At 44.6% G+C, this 16,201-nt stretch overlaps 2 protein-coding genes and 1 long non-coding RNA gene across 3 annotated transcripts; 1 reads left to right on the plus strand and 2 right to left on the minus strand.

The window, feature by feature from the left end:
* Positions 1–1,283: 1,283 nt before the first annotated feature.
* LOC117842994 (tyrosine-sulfated glycopeptide receptor 1) lies at positions 1,284–10,127 on the plus strand. The gene is made up of 2 exons (XM_034723574.2): positions 1,284–2,710; positions 6,422–10,127. The coding sequence occupies exons 1-2, from the start codon at positions 1,284–1,286 to the stop codon at positions 9,477–9,479; spliced, it is 4,485 nt and encodes a 1,494-aa protein (XP_034579465.1). The 3' UTR covers positions 9,480–10,127.
* On the minus strand, positions 9,310–10,386 carry LOC117843210 (uncharacterized). The gene is made up of 3 exons (XR_004637681.2): positions 10,312–10,386; positions 10,044–10,164; positions 9,310–9,446 (listed from the first exon to the last, which is right to left on the minus strand). It is a non-coding gene; the product is annotated as an uncharacterized lncRNA (long non-coding RNA).
* A 638-nt stretch (positions 10,387–11,024) lies between these two features.
* On the minus strand, positions 11,025–16,135 carry LOC117840507 (uncharacterized). The gene is made up of 12 exons (XM_034721022.2): positions 15,632–16,135; positions 15,419–15,530; positions 14,896–14,979; positions 14,684–14,800; positions 14,366–14,563; positions 14,079–14,282; positions 13,508–13,995; positions 12,592–12,691; positions 12,364–12,423; positions 12,199–12,291; positions 11,999–12,118; positions 11,025–11,749 (listed from the first exon to the last, which is right to left on the minus strand). The coding sequence occupies exons 1-12, from the start codon at positions 15,694–15,696 to the stop codon at positions 11,375–11,377; spliced, it is 2,016 nt and encodes a 671-aa protein (XP_034576913.1). The 5' UTR covers positions 15,697–16,135; the 3' UTR covers positions 11,025–11,374.
* Positions 16,136–16,201: the final 66 nt, after the last annotated feature.

Consider the following 16,201-nt stretch of genomic DNA (forward strand, 5'->3'; position numbering starts at 1 on the left):
TAAAATTCCTTTGAAATATATTTGCAAAAGTCCCTTGATAGAAAATTCTACAAGAATTTAGGCCTGTCTAAAGGGTAAATTTCTTCTCACAGGACTCGATATCTTTGAAGTTTCTCCAATTTTTAGTTGCCCCTAATATGGAACCATCGTTAGGGACTTAGGGTCATTCTTTAATTTCGCAGAAATCATTTTCTGATTGGTCCCGGAACTGCAAGTGCAAAGTAAATAAATGATACATAGATAAACAAAAGGGAAATGCCAGCTCAGCAAATTTCGGAGAATATCAGCCACTAGCACCGAAAGGCGATAGCAACAGAAACAAGAACAAAATAAAAAGGTACAGTATCAGTTATTCCATCAGCTTCCAAACAAAAACCATCCATAATGACAAAAACATAGCCGCCAAAAAACAAATCCATGCAATATTTTTTTCTTCCGAGCTGTTGGCCTAGTCTAAAACATCAGCTGGTTCCCTCATACTGTAGTTTACACGCCTCTGCTCCTAGCAACAGGTCCTTGTCCAATGTCCACAATAAACCACTGGGACAGGGAGAAAGGAAAATTGCAATTTGCAGACGCATACATCAGCCAGACAGCCCCAGCCGCTCCTGCACCATGGCAACGGCAAGAAAGTAAACGCCTCGGGTCAGGAAGAAGCAAAGAGCACTCAGCGACCATTCCTCCATTAATCCGCAATCTTCTTGTACACCACTTGCCCTTCTGCAGCCTGAGTCGATCGCGGCATCGATGGCTGCTTTGAATTTCACTCGTCCTTTCTTAATGGATGCTTTGCATCGTCGTCACCAATTCAAGACTTGCAAATCTGTGGTGTTAGTTCTTTCCTGAGAAATCATGCCTTTTCCTGGTCGTCAGAGGGAGCACATCCTTGGCTCAAATTTTGTCTGAATTAAATGGTGAAGTGATGTCAGATGAAGTAAAATAATGCAGGCTGTAACAATTTGCAAAGAAAAATGATAGTGGATGATTGTTACACGTATCATTGAACTGTTTCACGCATGGTTGTCAGGCTTACCAAATATACTGTAGCAGGTGGCTCAGACAAAACATCGTGGTGTGGACTGAGAAAACGCTGTAGCAGCTAACCCTTGACCCAGTTTTTCTTTTGGCAACTAGGACCGGAAAGGCCGAAAGGATCAAACAAAACGGAGGCAGCAGCTTGTCCTGTTTGTCCTCGTGCTCTTTCTAGATCAGACCCTGTCTGGCCCCTACTCTCAAGACACAATTTATGCCTCTCATTCCATAGTGATTTCTGGAGAGAAGCCATGCGGGCACTCCATTTCTCACACATGAAATACAGCAACAGATTTCCCACAACTTTCCTTAGCCTTGCTCTTGTTCTGCTCCTCTTCTTGGCCTCTCCCACAAGCGCTTGCACTGAGCAGGAGCGCAACTCACTCCTTCAGTTCCTTGGTGGGCTATCGCAGGGTGGAAATCTCACCTTGACATGGAAGAATGGCACAGACTGCTGCACTTGGGAAGGGATCACCTGCAGTCCAGACAGGACGGTCACTGATGTCTTCTTGAGTTCTAGGAGCCTTCAGGGATTCATCTCACCGTTCCTTGGCAATCTCACTGGCCTATTGCGCCTCAATTTATCCTACAATTTGCTGTCTGGCGGCCTACCACTCGAATTGGTGTCGTCCAACAGTATCATCGTCCTTGATGTCAGCTTCAACCAACTCAATGGAAATCTGCAAGAGCTGCCATCTTCAACCCCTGCCCGGCCTCTCAAGGTACTGAACATCTCAAGCAACTTGTTTTCAGGGCAGATTCCGTCCACTACATGGGAAGTGATGAAGAGTCTGGTTGCCCTTAATGTAAGCAATAACAGCTTTACCGGGCAGGTACCAACAACACTCTGTGTCAATGCACCATCCTTTACTCTGCTTGAACTCAGCTACAACCAAATAAGTGGAAGTATACCTCCAGAGCTTGGTGATTGCTCCAATTTAAAATATCTAAGTGCTGGACACAACAACCTCAACGGGACTCTTCCAGATGGCCTCTTGGATATTACCTCATTGGAACACCTCTCTTTTCCAAATAACCAGTTGCAAGGATCACTCAACAACATCAGCAAGCTCAAAAATCTGGTCACCCTTAATCTTGGAGGGAATTTTTTTGATGGCAATATCCCAGATTCTATAGGTGAACTCAAGAGACTGCAGGAGATTAGTTTGGATCATAACCAGATGTCTGGGGAAATCCCATCAACTCTGAGCAACTGCACAAAGATCATAACTATCGACCTCAACAGCAACAGTTTCAGCGGACAACTCACCAAGGTCAATTTCTCCAACCTTCCCAATCTAAAAACCATAGATCTTATGGGGAACAAATTCAGTGGCGCGATTCCAGAAAGCATCTACTCATGCAACAACCTAACTGCACTGCGACTATCCTTCAATAGTTTCCACGGTCAGTTGTCAGAAAAAATCGGCAATTTGAAGTTCCTCTCATTCCTATCACTTGTTGACATCTCTCTTACAAATATCACAAGTGCATTTCAGATCCTTAGGAGTTGCAATAACCTGACCACCTTGCTAATTGGACTCAACTTCAAGCATGAGATCATGCCACAGGATGACAGAATTGATGGTTTTGAGAATCTTCAGGTTCTTTCTATGTATGAGTGTTCTTTGCTTGGAAGAGTGCCTCCTTGGTTATCCAAGCTCACAAATTTGGAGGTGTTAGACTTACATAGTAATAAGCTAACCGGGCTAATACCTGACTGGATGAATAACCTAAAGTCCCTCTTCTGTTTAGACATATCAAACAACAGCCTTACAGGGGAAATTCCAACAGCCTTGATGGAGATGCCGATGCTAAAGACTGATAATGTAGCCCCAAAGATATTTGAGCTCCCTATTTATGCAGCTCCAGCACTTCAATATCGCATGCCCAGTGCTATTCCTAAACTACTGAATCTGGCTGCTAATAATTTCACTGGTGTGATCCCCGCAGAGATTGGTCAGTTGAAGGTGCTCCTTTCACTGAATTTGAGCTTCAACAAATTATCAGGAGAGATCCCAGAAGCGATTTGCAACATCACAAACCTGCAGGTGCTCGACTTGTCAAGCAATGATATCACTGGTACAATTCCAGCTGCACTGAATGATCTACATTTCCTGTCTCGATTCAATGTTTCTAATAATGACCTAGAAGGGACAATTCCAACTGGAGGCCAGCTTAGCACTTTTACAAATTCTAGCTTTGATGGCAACCTGAAATTATGTGGTCCTATGCTTGTAAACCATTGCAGTTCAGCTGAAGCACCATCGACCTCAAAGAAACAACGCAAAAAGACAGCCATCTTTGCACTTGCAATTGGTGTATTTTTTGGAGGGATCGCTATCCTATTCTTGGTATCTTGTTTCATCATTTTCTTCAGGAGTACTAGTTTCATGACTAGACACAGGAGTAACAGCAAGGATATGATAGAAGAAATACCATCCAGCTTCAGATTGGAACAATCCTTGGTAATGGTTCCAGGCAAGGGAGAAAAGGATAAGATCACATTCACTGATCTTGTGAAGGCTACGAATAACTTTGACAAAGAGAATATCATAGGCTGTGGAGGGTATGGGCTAGTCTACAAGGCTTTTCTACCTGATGGCTCCAAGGTCGCCATCAAGAAGCTAAGTAGTGAAATGTTCCTAATGGATAGAGAATTCACTGCAGAAGTTCATGCACTATCCATGGCGCAGCATGACAATCTTGTGCCACTCTGGGGTTACTCCATCCAGGGAAATTCAAGGTTCCTCATATATTCCTACATGGAGAATGGCAGCCTGGATGATTGGCTTCACAACAGGGATGATGGCGCCAGCTCATTTCTTGGCTGGCCAATGAGGCTAAAGATCGCGCAAGGAGCAAGCCAGGGTCTGTCCTATATCCATAATGTCTGCAAGCCTCACATTGTTCACCGTGACATCAAATCCAGCAATATCCTACTGGACAAAGAATTCAAAGCCTATGTTGCAGATTTTGGGCTATCTAGATTGATCCTTCCCAACAAAACTCATGTCACGACCGAGTTGGTTGGTACACTCGGTTACGTCCCCCCTGAGTATGGCCAAGGGTGGGTGGCTACTTTGAGAGGTGATATGTACAGTTTTGGGGTAGTACTGCTTGAACTGCTCACAGGCCAGCGGCCTGTTCCAATCTCATTTGTGTCAAAAGAACTCGTCCAGTGGGTATGGGAGATGAGATCCAAAGGAAAGCAGATTGAAGTTCTGGATCCAGCACTCCGGGGCACAGGGTACGAGGAGCAAATGCTGAAGATGCTTGAAACTGCTTGCCAGTGTGTCAACCGTAATCCTTCCATGAGGCCAACTATACAGGAAGTAGTTTCTTGCCTGGACAGCATAGACACCAACCTGAGGATACAAAATTCAGTCAACATAGAGTAAAGTACATTATAATTTTACTTTAGTACAGAGTAGATGTATGGTTTTCACAAGAACTACTTCCACTAACTGATCGTGGTAGTTCTTTTTTCACAGCTTAACCGGCCACGTTTTTGTAATCCCTCTCCCTTATATCATGAATTGCCTGAGATTCCACTTGCACATGGAGAAAATAAAAAATATAAATCATATTAAGAGATAAATTGAACCTAATGATATAGTTTAGAGGGTAAATTGAACCAATAAATAGTTTAGAGGGTATTCGAAATTTCACTATACTTGAGGGGACTATAGACCTTTTCCTTTGAAATTTTTAGCAATCTCCATCATGTAGGGAAAAAAGGCTATCTATGGAATACTCAAGTGTTGGAGAGCCTCTTAGCACTCGATTTTTTTTACCACAGGACCCAAAACGGATGGCCGTGATGAAGCCTTCCATCCCTTATCTCTTCCCCCACGTGAAACCTTATCCCGTAGCGCAGACTCGCGAGGCGCGTCTCACCCCCACCGCCGCTAACGCTAAAAAATTGAAGCCCAACGCTCCCGCCGCCTCCACCACCCAACCGGGGATCCTCCACCGTCCGGCTCAGGCAGCGCCTCGCCGCCTCCGCTCCGCCGCCATCTCAACCACCACCACCACCACCGCCGGCCATCAAGCCACCCGAAGCTCCCTCTACGCCCGCAGGTGATAGGTAACCCCACCCTGAACCCAACCCGAGCCCTAACCCCGAACCCCTACCGGAGTTGAGGAAGAAGCTCTCATGGCCAAGAATGGTGACCGGCAAAATTCGAGTGTGGGAGGAGTAAATATGCTCAGAGTGTGATTTAGCAATCCAAACAATCCAAAAAATTATGTAGTTGTGGTGGAGCCATGGAGGGACTGAGGGAGGCAAGTACCTTTCGACCTGGTACTGCACGCAGCACGCATTAAGAGGTAGAAGAGCTGTTGACATCACAAGTAATTTTTGCAGACTGCCCAAACCATTCTATCAGAGCAGACACATTGAAGATTTGGAGTGAAAAGGATCTTTATATGTCCACCGTAATTGCACAAGACTTACAAATTCAATTGGCCACAATAAAAGGAGCTTTACAAAAGAAAGAAAGAAAATGTATGTTCCGGAGATATTTACCGAGTCCAAAACACAAGCCGGCCTGCAATCACTAGTTGAGTCCGACGTACACTTGTACTCTGAAGATCACTTGCTATCATGCAAGTCGTTGTCTGCAGTGTGTCGACGCAACGGAAAATTGCAGTTTTGTAAACACGTGCGTCAACCACAGCCTTGGACCTTGAATTATGTAGTTGGCTAGAAACTAAAAGCTTCGGTCAGCATTCAGCAAGAATCTTCCTGCAATCCACTTGCCCTTCTCCAACCATGCCAATCGCTACATCAATGGATGCTTTGAATTATATTGTGGTAATCTGTGAAATTCGTCCTTCAGAATTGTGCCTCCTCCGTTCAAATTCTGTCTGTAAAGCAGGTTTGTTTAGTGAAACTGGTAAGAGAAGTGATGTTAAATGGAGTAAATCAAGACACGTTGTAACATTTTTAATAGGAACGAATCATGGATGAGTATTACCGTTTCTCACATGGAAATCAGCCGTACCAATGTACACTATCACCATGGTGTGAACTTAGAAAGTGCTGTAGCAAATGTCAAATCCCAATTCACAACAAGGATGTGCCTGAAGCAGCCAATCCTTGACCAAATTTTTGTTGTTGAATAAATTCTGAAAGGTCAAACAAAACGGTTAAATGATGACAGCAGCTGCTCCTGTTTGCTCTCCGTGCTCTTTCTTCATCTGAACCCATTTACCATTATAAACTCTAAGGACACAACTCACGCCTATGCTTCCATGTTGATTTCTTGAGAAAGAACATCATGTGGACTCTCCATTTCTCACACATGATATACAGCAACAAATTTCCCGAAACTTTTCTTGGCCTTGCTCTTGTGCTGCTGCTCTTCTTCACCTCTCCAATAAGTTCTTGCAACGAGCAGGAGAGCAACTCCCTCCTCCACTTCCTCGCAGGGCTCTCACAGGACGGTGGCCTCACCAAGTCATGGCAGAATGGCACAGATTGTTGCATATGGGATGGGATCAGCTGCAGCCCAGACAGGATGGTCACCGATGTCTTCTTGGCTTCTAGGAGCCTTCAGGGGTTCATCTCACCATTCCTCGGCAATCTCACCGGCCTCTTGCGGCTTAACCTATCCTACAATTTGCTGTCCGGTTCCCTACCGCTGGAATTGGTGTCGTCCAGTAGCATCATCGTCCTTGACGTCAGCTTCAACCAACTCAATGGAGGCCTGCAAGAGCTGCCATCTTCAACCCCTCGCCGGCCTCTCAAGGTACTGAACATCTCAAGCAACTTGTTTTTAGGGCAATTTCCATCCAGCACATGGGAGGCGATGAAGAGTCTGGTCGTGCTCAATGTCAGCAACAACAGCTTTACCGGGCAGATACCAACTACCTTCTGTGTGAGTTCACAATCCTTTGTTGTGCTTGAACTCAGCTATAACCAAATTAGTGGAAGTATCCCTGCAGGGCTCAGTAATTGTTCCAACCTAACATCTCTTAGTGTCGGGCACAACAACCTCAATGGAACTTTTCCGGGTGACCTTCTAAATATTGCCTTGTTGGAACACCTCTCTTTTCCAAATAATCAGTTGGAAGGATCACTCGGCAACATCAGCAAGCTCAAAAATCTAGTCACCCTTAATCTTGAACGGAACAGGTTCAGTGGCGATATCCCAGATTCTATAGGTGAGCTTAAGAGATTGGAACAGATCCATTTGGGCAACAACAACATGTCCGGGGAGCTCCCATCAACTCTGACCAACTGCACGAATCTCATAACCATCGACCTCAAGAGCAACAATTTAAGGGGAGAACTCACCAAGGTCAACTTCTCCAAACTTCCCAATCTAAAAACCATAGATCTTATGGGGAACAAATTCAGTGGCGCGATTCCAGAAAGCATCTACTCATGCAACAACCTAACTGCACTGCGACTATCCTTCAATAGTTTCCACGGTCAGTTGTCAGAAAAAATCGGCAATTTGAAGTTCCTCTCATTCCTATCACTTGTTGACATCTCTCTTACAAATATCACAAGCGCATTTCAGATCCTTGGGAGTTGCAAGAACCTGACCACCTTGCTAATTGGACTCAACTTCAAGCATGAGATCATGCCACAGGATGAAAGAATTGATGGTTTTGAGAATCTTCAGGTTTTTTCTATCAATGACTGTTCTTTGTCTGGAAAAGTACCTCCTTGGTTATCAAAGCTCACAGATTTAGAGATGTTATTTTTATTTAACAATCAACTGACCGGATCAATACCTGACTGGATAAGTAACCTGAACTCCCTGTTCTATATAGACCTATCAAACAACAGCCTTACAGGGGAACTTCCAACAGCTCTAATGGAGATGCCAATGCTAAAAACAGACAAGGTTGGCCCAGAGGTCTTTGAGCTGCCTGTTTATCCACTTTATACACCTCAATCGCTTCAATACCGCATGCCTAGCGCTTTTCCTAAAGTGCTGAAACTAGGCAATAATAACTTCACTGGTGAGATCCCCAACAAGATTGGTCAGCTGAAAGGGCTCCTTTCACTTAATTTGAGCTTCAACAAATTATCTGGAGAGATCCCAGAAGCGATTTGCAACATCACAAAGCTGCAGGTGCTTGACTTGTCAAGTAATAATCTCACTGGTACAATTCCAGCTGCACTGAACGACCTAAACTTCCTGTCTCAATTCAATGTTTCAAATAATGACCTAGAAGGGACTATTCCAACTGTGGGCCAGCTTAGCACTTTTCTAAATTCAAGCTTTGATGGCAACCCGAAACTGTGTGGTCCCATGCTTTCTGATCATTGTGGTTCATCTAAAACACCATGGGTCTCCAAGAAACGACACAACAAAAAAGCCATCCTTGTCCTTGCACTTGGTGTAGGTTTTGGAGGTATTTTCATCCTGTTCTTGCTAGTCTGCCTCCTTTTCTTGTTCAGGAGAACAAGTTTCACGACCAGAAATAGGAGCAACAACAAGGATGCCATAGAAGCACTGCCATCCAACTTCATTTCAGAGCAATCATTGGTGATGGTCCCACAACGCAAGGGAGAACAAAATAACCTCACATTCATTGATCTCGTGAAGGCTACAAATAACTTTGACAAGGAGAATATCATAGGCTGTGGAGGTTATGGGCTGGTGTACAAGGCTGAGCTACCCAATGGATCCAAGGTTGCGATCAAGAAGCTCAATAGTGATATGTGCCTGATGGATAGGGAATTCAGTGCAGAGGTTGAGGCTCTCTCCATGGCGCAGCATGACAATCTCGTGCCACTCTGGGGCTACTGCATTCAGGAAAACTCAAGGTTCCTCATATATTCTTATATGGAGAATGGCAGCCTGGATGACTGCCTTCACAACAGGGATGATGACGCCAGCCCATTTCTTGGCTGGCCAATGAGGCTAAAGATCGCGCAAGGAGCAAGCCGGGGTCTCTCATACATCCATGATGTCTGCAAGCCTCGCATTGTGCACCGTGACATCAAGTCCAGTAACATCCTGCTAGACAAAGAATTCAAACCCTATGTTGCAGATTTTGGGCTATCCAGATTGATCCTTCCCAACAAAACTCATATCACAACTGAGTTGATTGGCACTCTCGGTTATATTCCTCCTGAATATTGTCAAGGTTGGGTGGCTACTCTTAGAGGTGATATGTACAGTTTTGGAGTAGTGTTGCTTGAGCTTCTCACAGGCCAGCGGCCTGTTCCAATCTCATACAAGTCCAAAGAACTCGTCCAGTGGGTACGTGAGATGAGATCCGAGGGAAAGCAGATTGAAGTCCTGGATCCAGCACTCCAGGGCACAGGGTATGAAGGGCAGATGTTGAAGATGCTTGAAGTCGCTTGCCAGTGTGTCAACCATAATCCTAGCATGAGGCCAACAATATGGGAAGTAGTCTATTGCCTGGACAGCATAGATGCCAACCTGAGGATGCAAAATTCAGTCACCATAGAGTAATAACCTACATAATAAATTATAATTTGAGTGACCTGCTGACTGATTACGTTACTTCTTTTTGTACAGCTTAACAGGCTGCTAAACATTTGTAATTCGTCTCCTTTTTCCCCTATCATGAACTATGGACCATGAAGAGTCATAAGAAACAAGCTAAACTTTTGTGATGGTGACCCTTCAACCAAGAGTGTCATTCATGATTAGGGTATCAAACTCTGAATTAATTAATTAGTTTGCTTATCCTCTCTCTCCCCCTGTTTTACAATTCTATTGATGTACTTTCCACACAGTTGTTAGGGAATAAAAAATCATCTTTTCCTTTAACATGAACTACGAAAAAACACAGAGATTATGGGCAACGTTCTGTTCCTATTCAATGTTCTCGTGAATTGAAGATTCCTCTTCAGCTTGTTCTCATGAATTTCAGTTTCAGGTAAGAGGACTTGGTCAGTCAAACCTAGAAAACATATTAACAACATTAAGCAGCAATGTACTACACAAGCCAGTGGCCAAAACAGGCAGTGCTCCTAGAATAGAAATATGAGCCGAAGAAAACTAGACACTCACCCACCGACACCAAATGCAAATCTTTCACAGGATCCGAACGTGAAGATCCAATCCCCAAGTAGTCCTGCTGCGCTATCCTGAAGCTGCAACCTCGGATTCGAATTCGAGTCCTGCTCCTATGCTGAACCAAGAACCCTATCAGCTCGTAGACTCTCTAAGTATCCAAACCACTGACGCAGTGGGGCGTATAGGAAAATGTAGCCTCAAGCACAATACCGCGCGCGCATCGCAATCAGCGAGCAGATGGAAAGAACGGTGGCAAACTTACCCGCGTAGGAACGGCAGCGCCGCCGTTCGCCGGTGAGGAAATTCGTCTTCGGGTAAAAATAGAAGAGAGAAGAAGGGGGTGAAACCGTTAAAGCAAGTATGGGCCGGCCATCTGGCCTATAAAAGGCCCATTCTGCAGAGCAGCCGCGTTGAAAGATTTGCATATGGGCCAAGAGGTGGGCTCGTAAGAGGCCTCTAGATGAAGTGTTGGTTTACGAAATTGAGAAACTTTAGCCTCCTTGGCCCAGAAAAGGTCACGCTCACGATATAAAAAATTTAAAATAGCTAACAAATTCAAAAGGAAAATTTTGAATAGAATATTGCAGGTTTAACACCTGTGAGTTCTGACTTCTGAGGATGATGGATTCTCAGTATAAGAACGTGTTTTTTACTCAAAATTTTTCATTAAATAAGAAATTACTACACATAAAACGTTACATGTTTACTAAACAAGAAATACACAAACAATTGAAATTTTATCAAAAGTGTACAGGTTCACATAAGAGTTCGGACATATTATTTTTGTCAACATTATTAAGTTTCATATGGAGGGAGGCAAATCCCTTTCGAGTGCATGCATTAAAAGGAAGGATAGCTGTTGACATAAGCAGCAAACATCGCCAACCACTACATGCAGACTGCTTACTCCATTCTAGAAGTAGCGCTGTGTGGCAGAGAAGGTACGGTAAAGCTTTTGCGGTGAAAACGAACATATACCGAACTGTATGCCCACCTTTATTTGCGCAAAAGTTACAAATCAACTTACCAAGACAAGGAGCTTTACAAAGAGGAGAAAACAAAAGGTATGTAGAAAAATAAAGAACAAAAGGAAGTGTCATCTTCAGTATGAAAGACAACTGAACACAACAAAACCCAATACAACCTCAAACTGTCACGGACTCTGCAGAGAGAATCTGATTCCGCAAACACATCGGATGTTATAAGCTTGAAGCATGTTTTACTTTCCTTCCTCAAAATTTACATCATGTACAACCGCCAGCCCCATGTTCCACTGTGCAAAAGAATGGTTTGTGACCCCAATATACCAACTGAGCTTTTATTATCTATTCTGAACACGGCTCCGGAAGTTTGTAAGATTGTTTTGTTTCTAGCTTCTGGGAGTGGGAGCCACTGCTGTCAGGCAAGAAGAGGTACCGGAACTTCGAGTCAAACGCGAGAACAGTGAAACTTCGCACTCCAAGAAGCCGCTGCTTCCTCTGCGAAGAAGAATCACGGATGACTGCTGCTTGATCAGGTGCAAGGTGATGGCAGATCCAGTCTGCAAGCAGAGAGTCTTCAACAGCTCCCTTGGCGTAGCTCTGTACTAACTTTGGGACCAGCAGTTTCCCTCGGTCATTCGTACTAACAGTCGCCTGAATATAGTCTCTCAAAGATTCCTGGAGCTCCAGCCTGACATTTGCGGCGGAGAAAATCCGTACCTGTACGACAACAGAGCGACTCAGCAATGCAAATATAGAGAAGAAAGTGATTTTTGAGTTCTTATAACCATATAATTCAATCGACGATAAATCAGACAAGAAATCTGATGCATGGCATGTCTGGCTAGGACAAGGATTAGCACAATATAGGACAAGCGTGGCACTAGTTTCTCCAACAACTTATTAAGTGCAGCATTTGCTGAACCATGTGCACATCCTAACAGGAATACAATTAGCCGGCACACTTACAGCAGGGGAAGAGAACATTCCACAGCTAAGTCCAAACAAGACAAGGGGTTCAAATTCATCGATTGAGTACTTCTTGTGATCCTCGGTAATCTTGAACTTATTCAGAGCCAACATCAAAGACTGAAAAAGAGAGAGATAACACTAAGAGACAGTATAATAAAGCCAAAAGGCGAAGACTAGGATGGAGAAACGAGTTATACAAGTTGGGGCCGATGCACTGGGGTCTTCATCTTTAGAATCACAAACTCTATTTCTGCTGCACTGATGGACTGGCCACCAACCGTGTAACAGGCCTGCACAATTCACATGGTTAACACTCTGATGTACGATCTTAGACTAACAGCAGAAGATATACTGGCCAAAACCTTTTGCATTAGAGAAAAAAGCTTGATGTCATTTCGAGGAACTCCATATGCTAAATACGCCTGATGGATTCCAATAAAGAAATGTCAGAGTAAGCAATTGAGTGAGAACATGATACTAATGAAAGAAAATGAGGAACAGATGCAATGAATTGAAACGAGTTCAAATTATAAACAGAAATATAATCCTTGTCTGCAAAACCAGCATCTTAATTAACAAGTCATACTTACATGCATTATCAAAGCATTGTATAAGTTAATCCAAAAGGCTAGCCGCTGATCACGATTCATGGAGCTAGGGTTAACCTTTGACAACTGTTCTACAAGAAATCTGCAAAACATTGAGAGAGAAAAAGAGTGTGCTTAAAATATCACCCGCATTCAAAATAACAAACTAACACATGGTCTAGAATCTACATTGTAGGGCAGGACCACAGGATCATCCACACCATGTAAAACTGGAAAAGAGGGGTAAGAGAATGTTTCTCCATGTAGGGGATTCACTATTCATAAGTTCCTGTTTTAATAGGGACGATTTGGATTGAAATCTCTCAATTCCAAGAGTGTCCTCATCCAAACACCCGCTAACGTCTGTTAACTTTCACAGGCACTTCTTAAGAAGTTAAGATCCAGGGTTCGAACGGGAAGTTTTCAAAAAAAAAAAGGAGAGGGGGGGTGTGTCAAACTGGAACATGAACCACAAGAGCCATGCCAAAATGGAGATGGAAAAGTATGTTCACTAAAGCATTCAGATACTAGCAAATTGCATACTGACTGCAAATCTTTAAAGGCTCAAATGGAAAAGTTTGTTCACTAAAGCATTCAGATTCTAGCAAATTGCTTGCAGACTGGAAATCTTTGAAGGCTCAAATGAGAGAAAAATAATCGCATGTCGAACAAATTTGAAACCTAATTCCTTTACTGCAAGCAAAAGAGTTCATAGAGCATCCTGTTTTTCCCCCAATCCAAACACACTGGTTCAACTGTTTATATATTCCTTTAGCACATTACAAGGTTAACAAAATTTTTAAAAAGTCTACATCGTATTCTAATAATTTTGAATATATGCATTACTAATTGTATGGTTTCTAAACATGTGATACATCTATTGGACTCATAAGGTTTAGCCAAGGTTGCAGCAGCAAACCTGAACATCTTCAGAGCTTCAGATGCATATTCAAGTTGATCCTTTCCAACAGACATCCAAGATACTTCAGCTGCTGAACGATAGTTTCCAATATCTCTTCGGGTTTCCTTTCCATTAACTTTATACGGATCAAAGTTTCTGACTTCCTTCATTGTCTCGTCATTGTGGTTCGAATCAACTGAAGGACTCCGTAGCATTGATGGTATTATGGATGAATCTGAGAAAGATGCTAGTGTAGAGCCTGATAGACGCTCTGCTGAGGAAGATGAACAATCAGAAGATGCCTTTGGCCATATCTTCGACGATTCAGACAAACGTAGGAAAATGTTTCTCATGCAGCGGACCATCTCCTCAGAGAGCTCATTTGGATTGTTCCAAAGATTCCCTCCTTTCATGCTAGTTATCTTTAGAATGGACTGTTCAAAGGATAGAACATCAAGCTTCTCATCTTCCGTGCCTTCTTTTTCCATGGAGAAAGATTCTTGCATCTGCAGGAAGAAAATAAATCCTTGATGCTCTGCTATGTTACAAAGTTAGTTCTTAAAACTATAGAAATAGGCATGAAAGAGACCTCTTCATCCCGGTGCTTTTCAAGAAGTCTATTCAAAGAAGAATCTCGGTGCTTTTCTAGCAGCCTGTTTAAAGAAACTATCTGTTGCCCTTCAGGATCTTCTCCCATATCCTGGTCATCGTCAAGCTCGGGGAATAAGTCCTGTCGCGTTGACCTCATTGACTCAGATCCTCCAAACTTCAAGTCTCTCAACGATGATATGTGCTAAGATTGGTGATCAAGAAACTGTCAATAATTCCCATACCAGAAAGAAGGCACACTGAAATATTTACTCAGATGGTACTTACTTCTTCCCATGTACACGTGCAAGTTGACAATGACTGGTGATCATCTGAGGATGTAGATGGCAAGCATCCTTGATTGTTTTCAGCAAGTAGCCTTTCATTCCTTTCATGACAAAGTTGGTAGTACAGATCATTTAACTCTTTTTCAAGCTTTGAAACGGTACTCTCTAAGGAAGCAATGTTAGTTAGTAGCTCCTGTGCCTGTAGAGTGAAAGGTTAGACAAGCACGGTTACTTAATGCATTAACTGGCTAGGAGATGACAATGAATAAACACAAGAGAACATGTCACATTAATCATCAGAGTTATGCGAACCATGCACCTTGTGTGGAAGCTTCACAGAGGACTTCAATACAGGCACAGCATTTTGCGTAACAGCATCTGCCAACGCCACATGCAGATCAACCTCTTCTTCAAGCTGCCTCTGCAATTTCTTGACCTGTGCAGTTTTCACAGGGTTAGTAAATCACATATCGAGACACCATTACAGTATAGCGAGAGAAAAAAATCACAGAGCTCAAGAGGATAACCCACTTCCTGCTCAAGCTGCGACCTGTACTGCCGCATCCTGTGGCTATCTTCTCCCTTCCCACTACCATTGCTCTTACCTATACCATCCTACAATGGAGTAAACCAAAAACAATCACGGGGCCATTAATTCGATTCAGAAGAAACCAATCCAATAACCAATAAGCAACAAGATAGTTGGTTGACTAAACAGGCTGAGGTAATTAATGGAAAGTAGAGACAAGGGAGGTAAGAGGACAGTTCATCCGGGTCCCCCCCATGAGACTGTGCAGGGGGAGCACAGAGCATGGCCGAAGCGGACACCGGACAGTGCCCTCCGCACCACGGCACCCGCAAAAGGACACAAACTTTGCTCCATTCGCCGTTAGATTTTCGCTTTTGTCCACCGAAAGAAATAAACATTTTAACCTTTTTCTCAACAATGTCGTACCGAATCCAAACAAAAATCGTGATTTCGGTACCCTTGTGATTTCTGTGCGGGGTAAACGCTGTGCCAAAAGGGGAGGAAGCAAGTCAACTGAGAGCTTACCCCGGAGCAGCTGGCCGCCGGCGCCGGCGAGTCGCATTCCCCCGTTGTCAGATGCGCCGAGCGCTGCAGCGCTCGAGCCGAGCCGCCCGACCTCCGGCCGCCGCCGCCGCCTCTGGAACAAACAGAAATCATGGCATTCGCATAACCCAAGAAAGATTCAGCACGAGCAACGAAACAACAAGCACATCAGAGAGCGAAGCGAATCCCACTCACACCGAGGCGGCCGCCACGTCGTCGTCGGCGGGCGAGACGGCGTCCTCGGCGCGCGCGCACGTCATGTGGCCCGCTCCGGCGCTCCCCCTCCACCCCCCCCGCTCCACGGGCGCCGCCGGGAGCTGATCAGGCGGCGATGCCTTGGCGGAACCGGAGGCGAATCGGCGAAATGCCGGGCAATGCGCGTCCCCCCTCGATCGGCGATGCGAGGATTTGAGGGGCGGAAGCGGAAACGGAGTTGATGGCCCACGGACGGGCCCCTGGGAGGTGGTGGCGGGTGCCGCGTCGTCGACGTGGGGCGGCGTTGAATTTGGAGCGATGGAAACGACAAGGGCTTGTGGGTGCGCGCGAGGCGAGGGCTTTATGCCCACGGCGTGCGGGCGTGCGGGCGTGCTGGCTGCGTAGACGCTGCCACCGAGAGGGGAGGGATGGAGGTTGGAGGAGGAAGAGTAGTGGGGGGCGAGTACGCTGGGGAGTGGGGAGTGTGCTGACGACTGTGGATCTTGCTGGTGAGTGGTGACGGCTGTTCTTGCTGAACTGGACTAAAACAACAAGAATGCGACGGACGGT

This window comes from Setaria viridis, chromosome 1, assembly GCF_005286985.2.
Source record: "Setaria viridis chromosome 1, Setaria_viridis_v4.0, whole genome shotgun sequence".
Lineage (NCBI taxonomy): Eukaryota > Viridiplantae > Streptophyta > Magnoliopsida > Poales > Poaceae > Setaria > Setaria viridis.

Excerpts from the sequence above, each read along its gene's own strand:
- LOC117840507 (XM_034721022.2), bottom strand. The coding sequence starts at position 15,696 with ATGACGTGCGCGCGCGCCGAGGACGCCGTCTCGCCCGCCGACGACGAC. Across the intron at positions 14,283-14,365 it reads GCACGTGTACATGGGAAGAA|CACATATCATCGTTGAGAGA; the intron begins GTAAGTACCATC and ends CACCAATCTTAG. Across the intron at positions 12,292-12,363 it reads TTTTTTCTCTAATGCAAAAG|GCCTGTTACACGGTTGGTGG; the intron begins GTTTTGGCCAGT and ends TGAATTGTGCAG.
- LOC117842994 (XM_034723574.2), top strand. The coding sequence starts at position 1,284 with ATGCGGGCACTCCATTTCTCACACATGAAATACAGCAACAGATTTCCC. Across the intron at positions 2,711-6,421 it reads AAGCTCACAAATTTGGAGGT|TTCTTGCAACGAGCAGGAGA; the intron begins GTTAGACTTACA and ends CTCTCCAATAAG.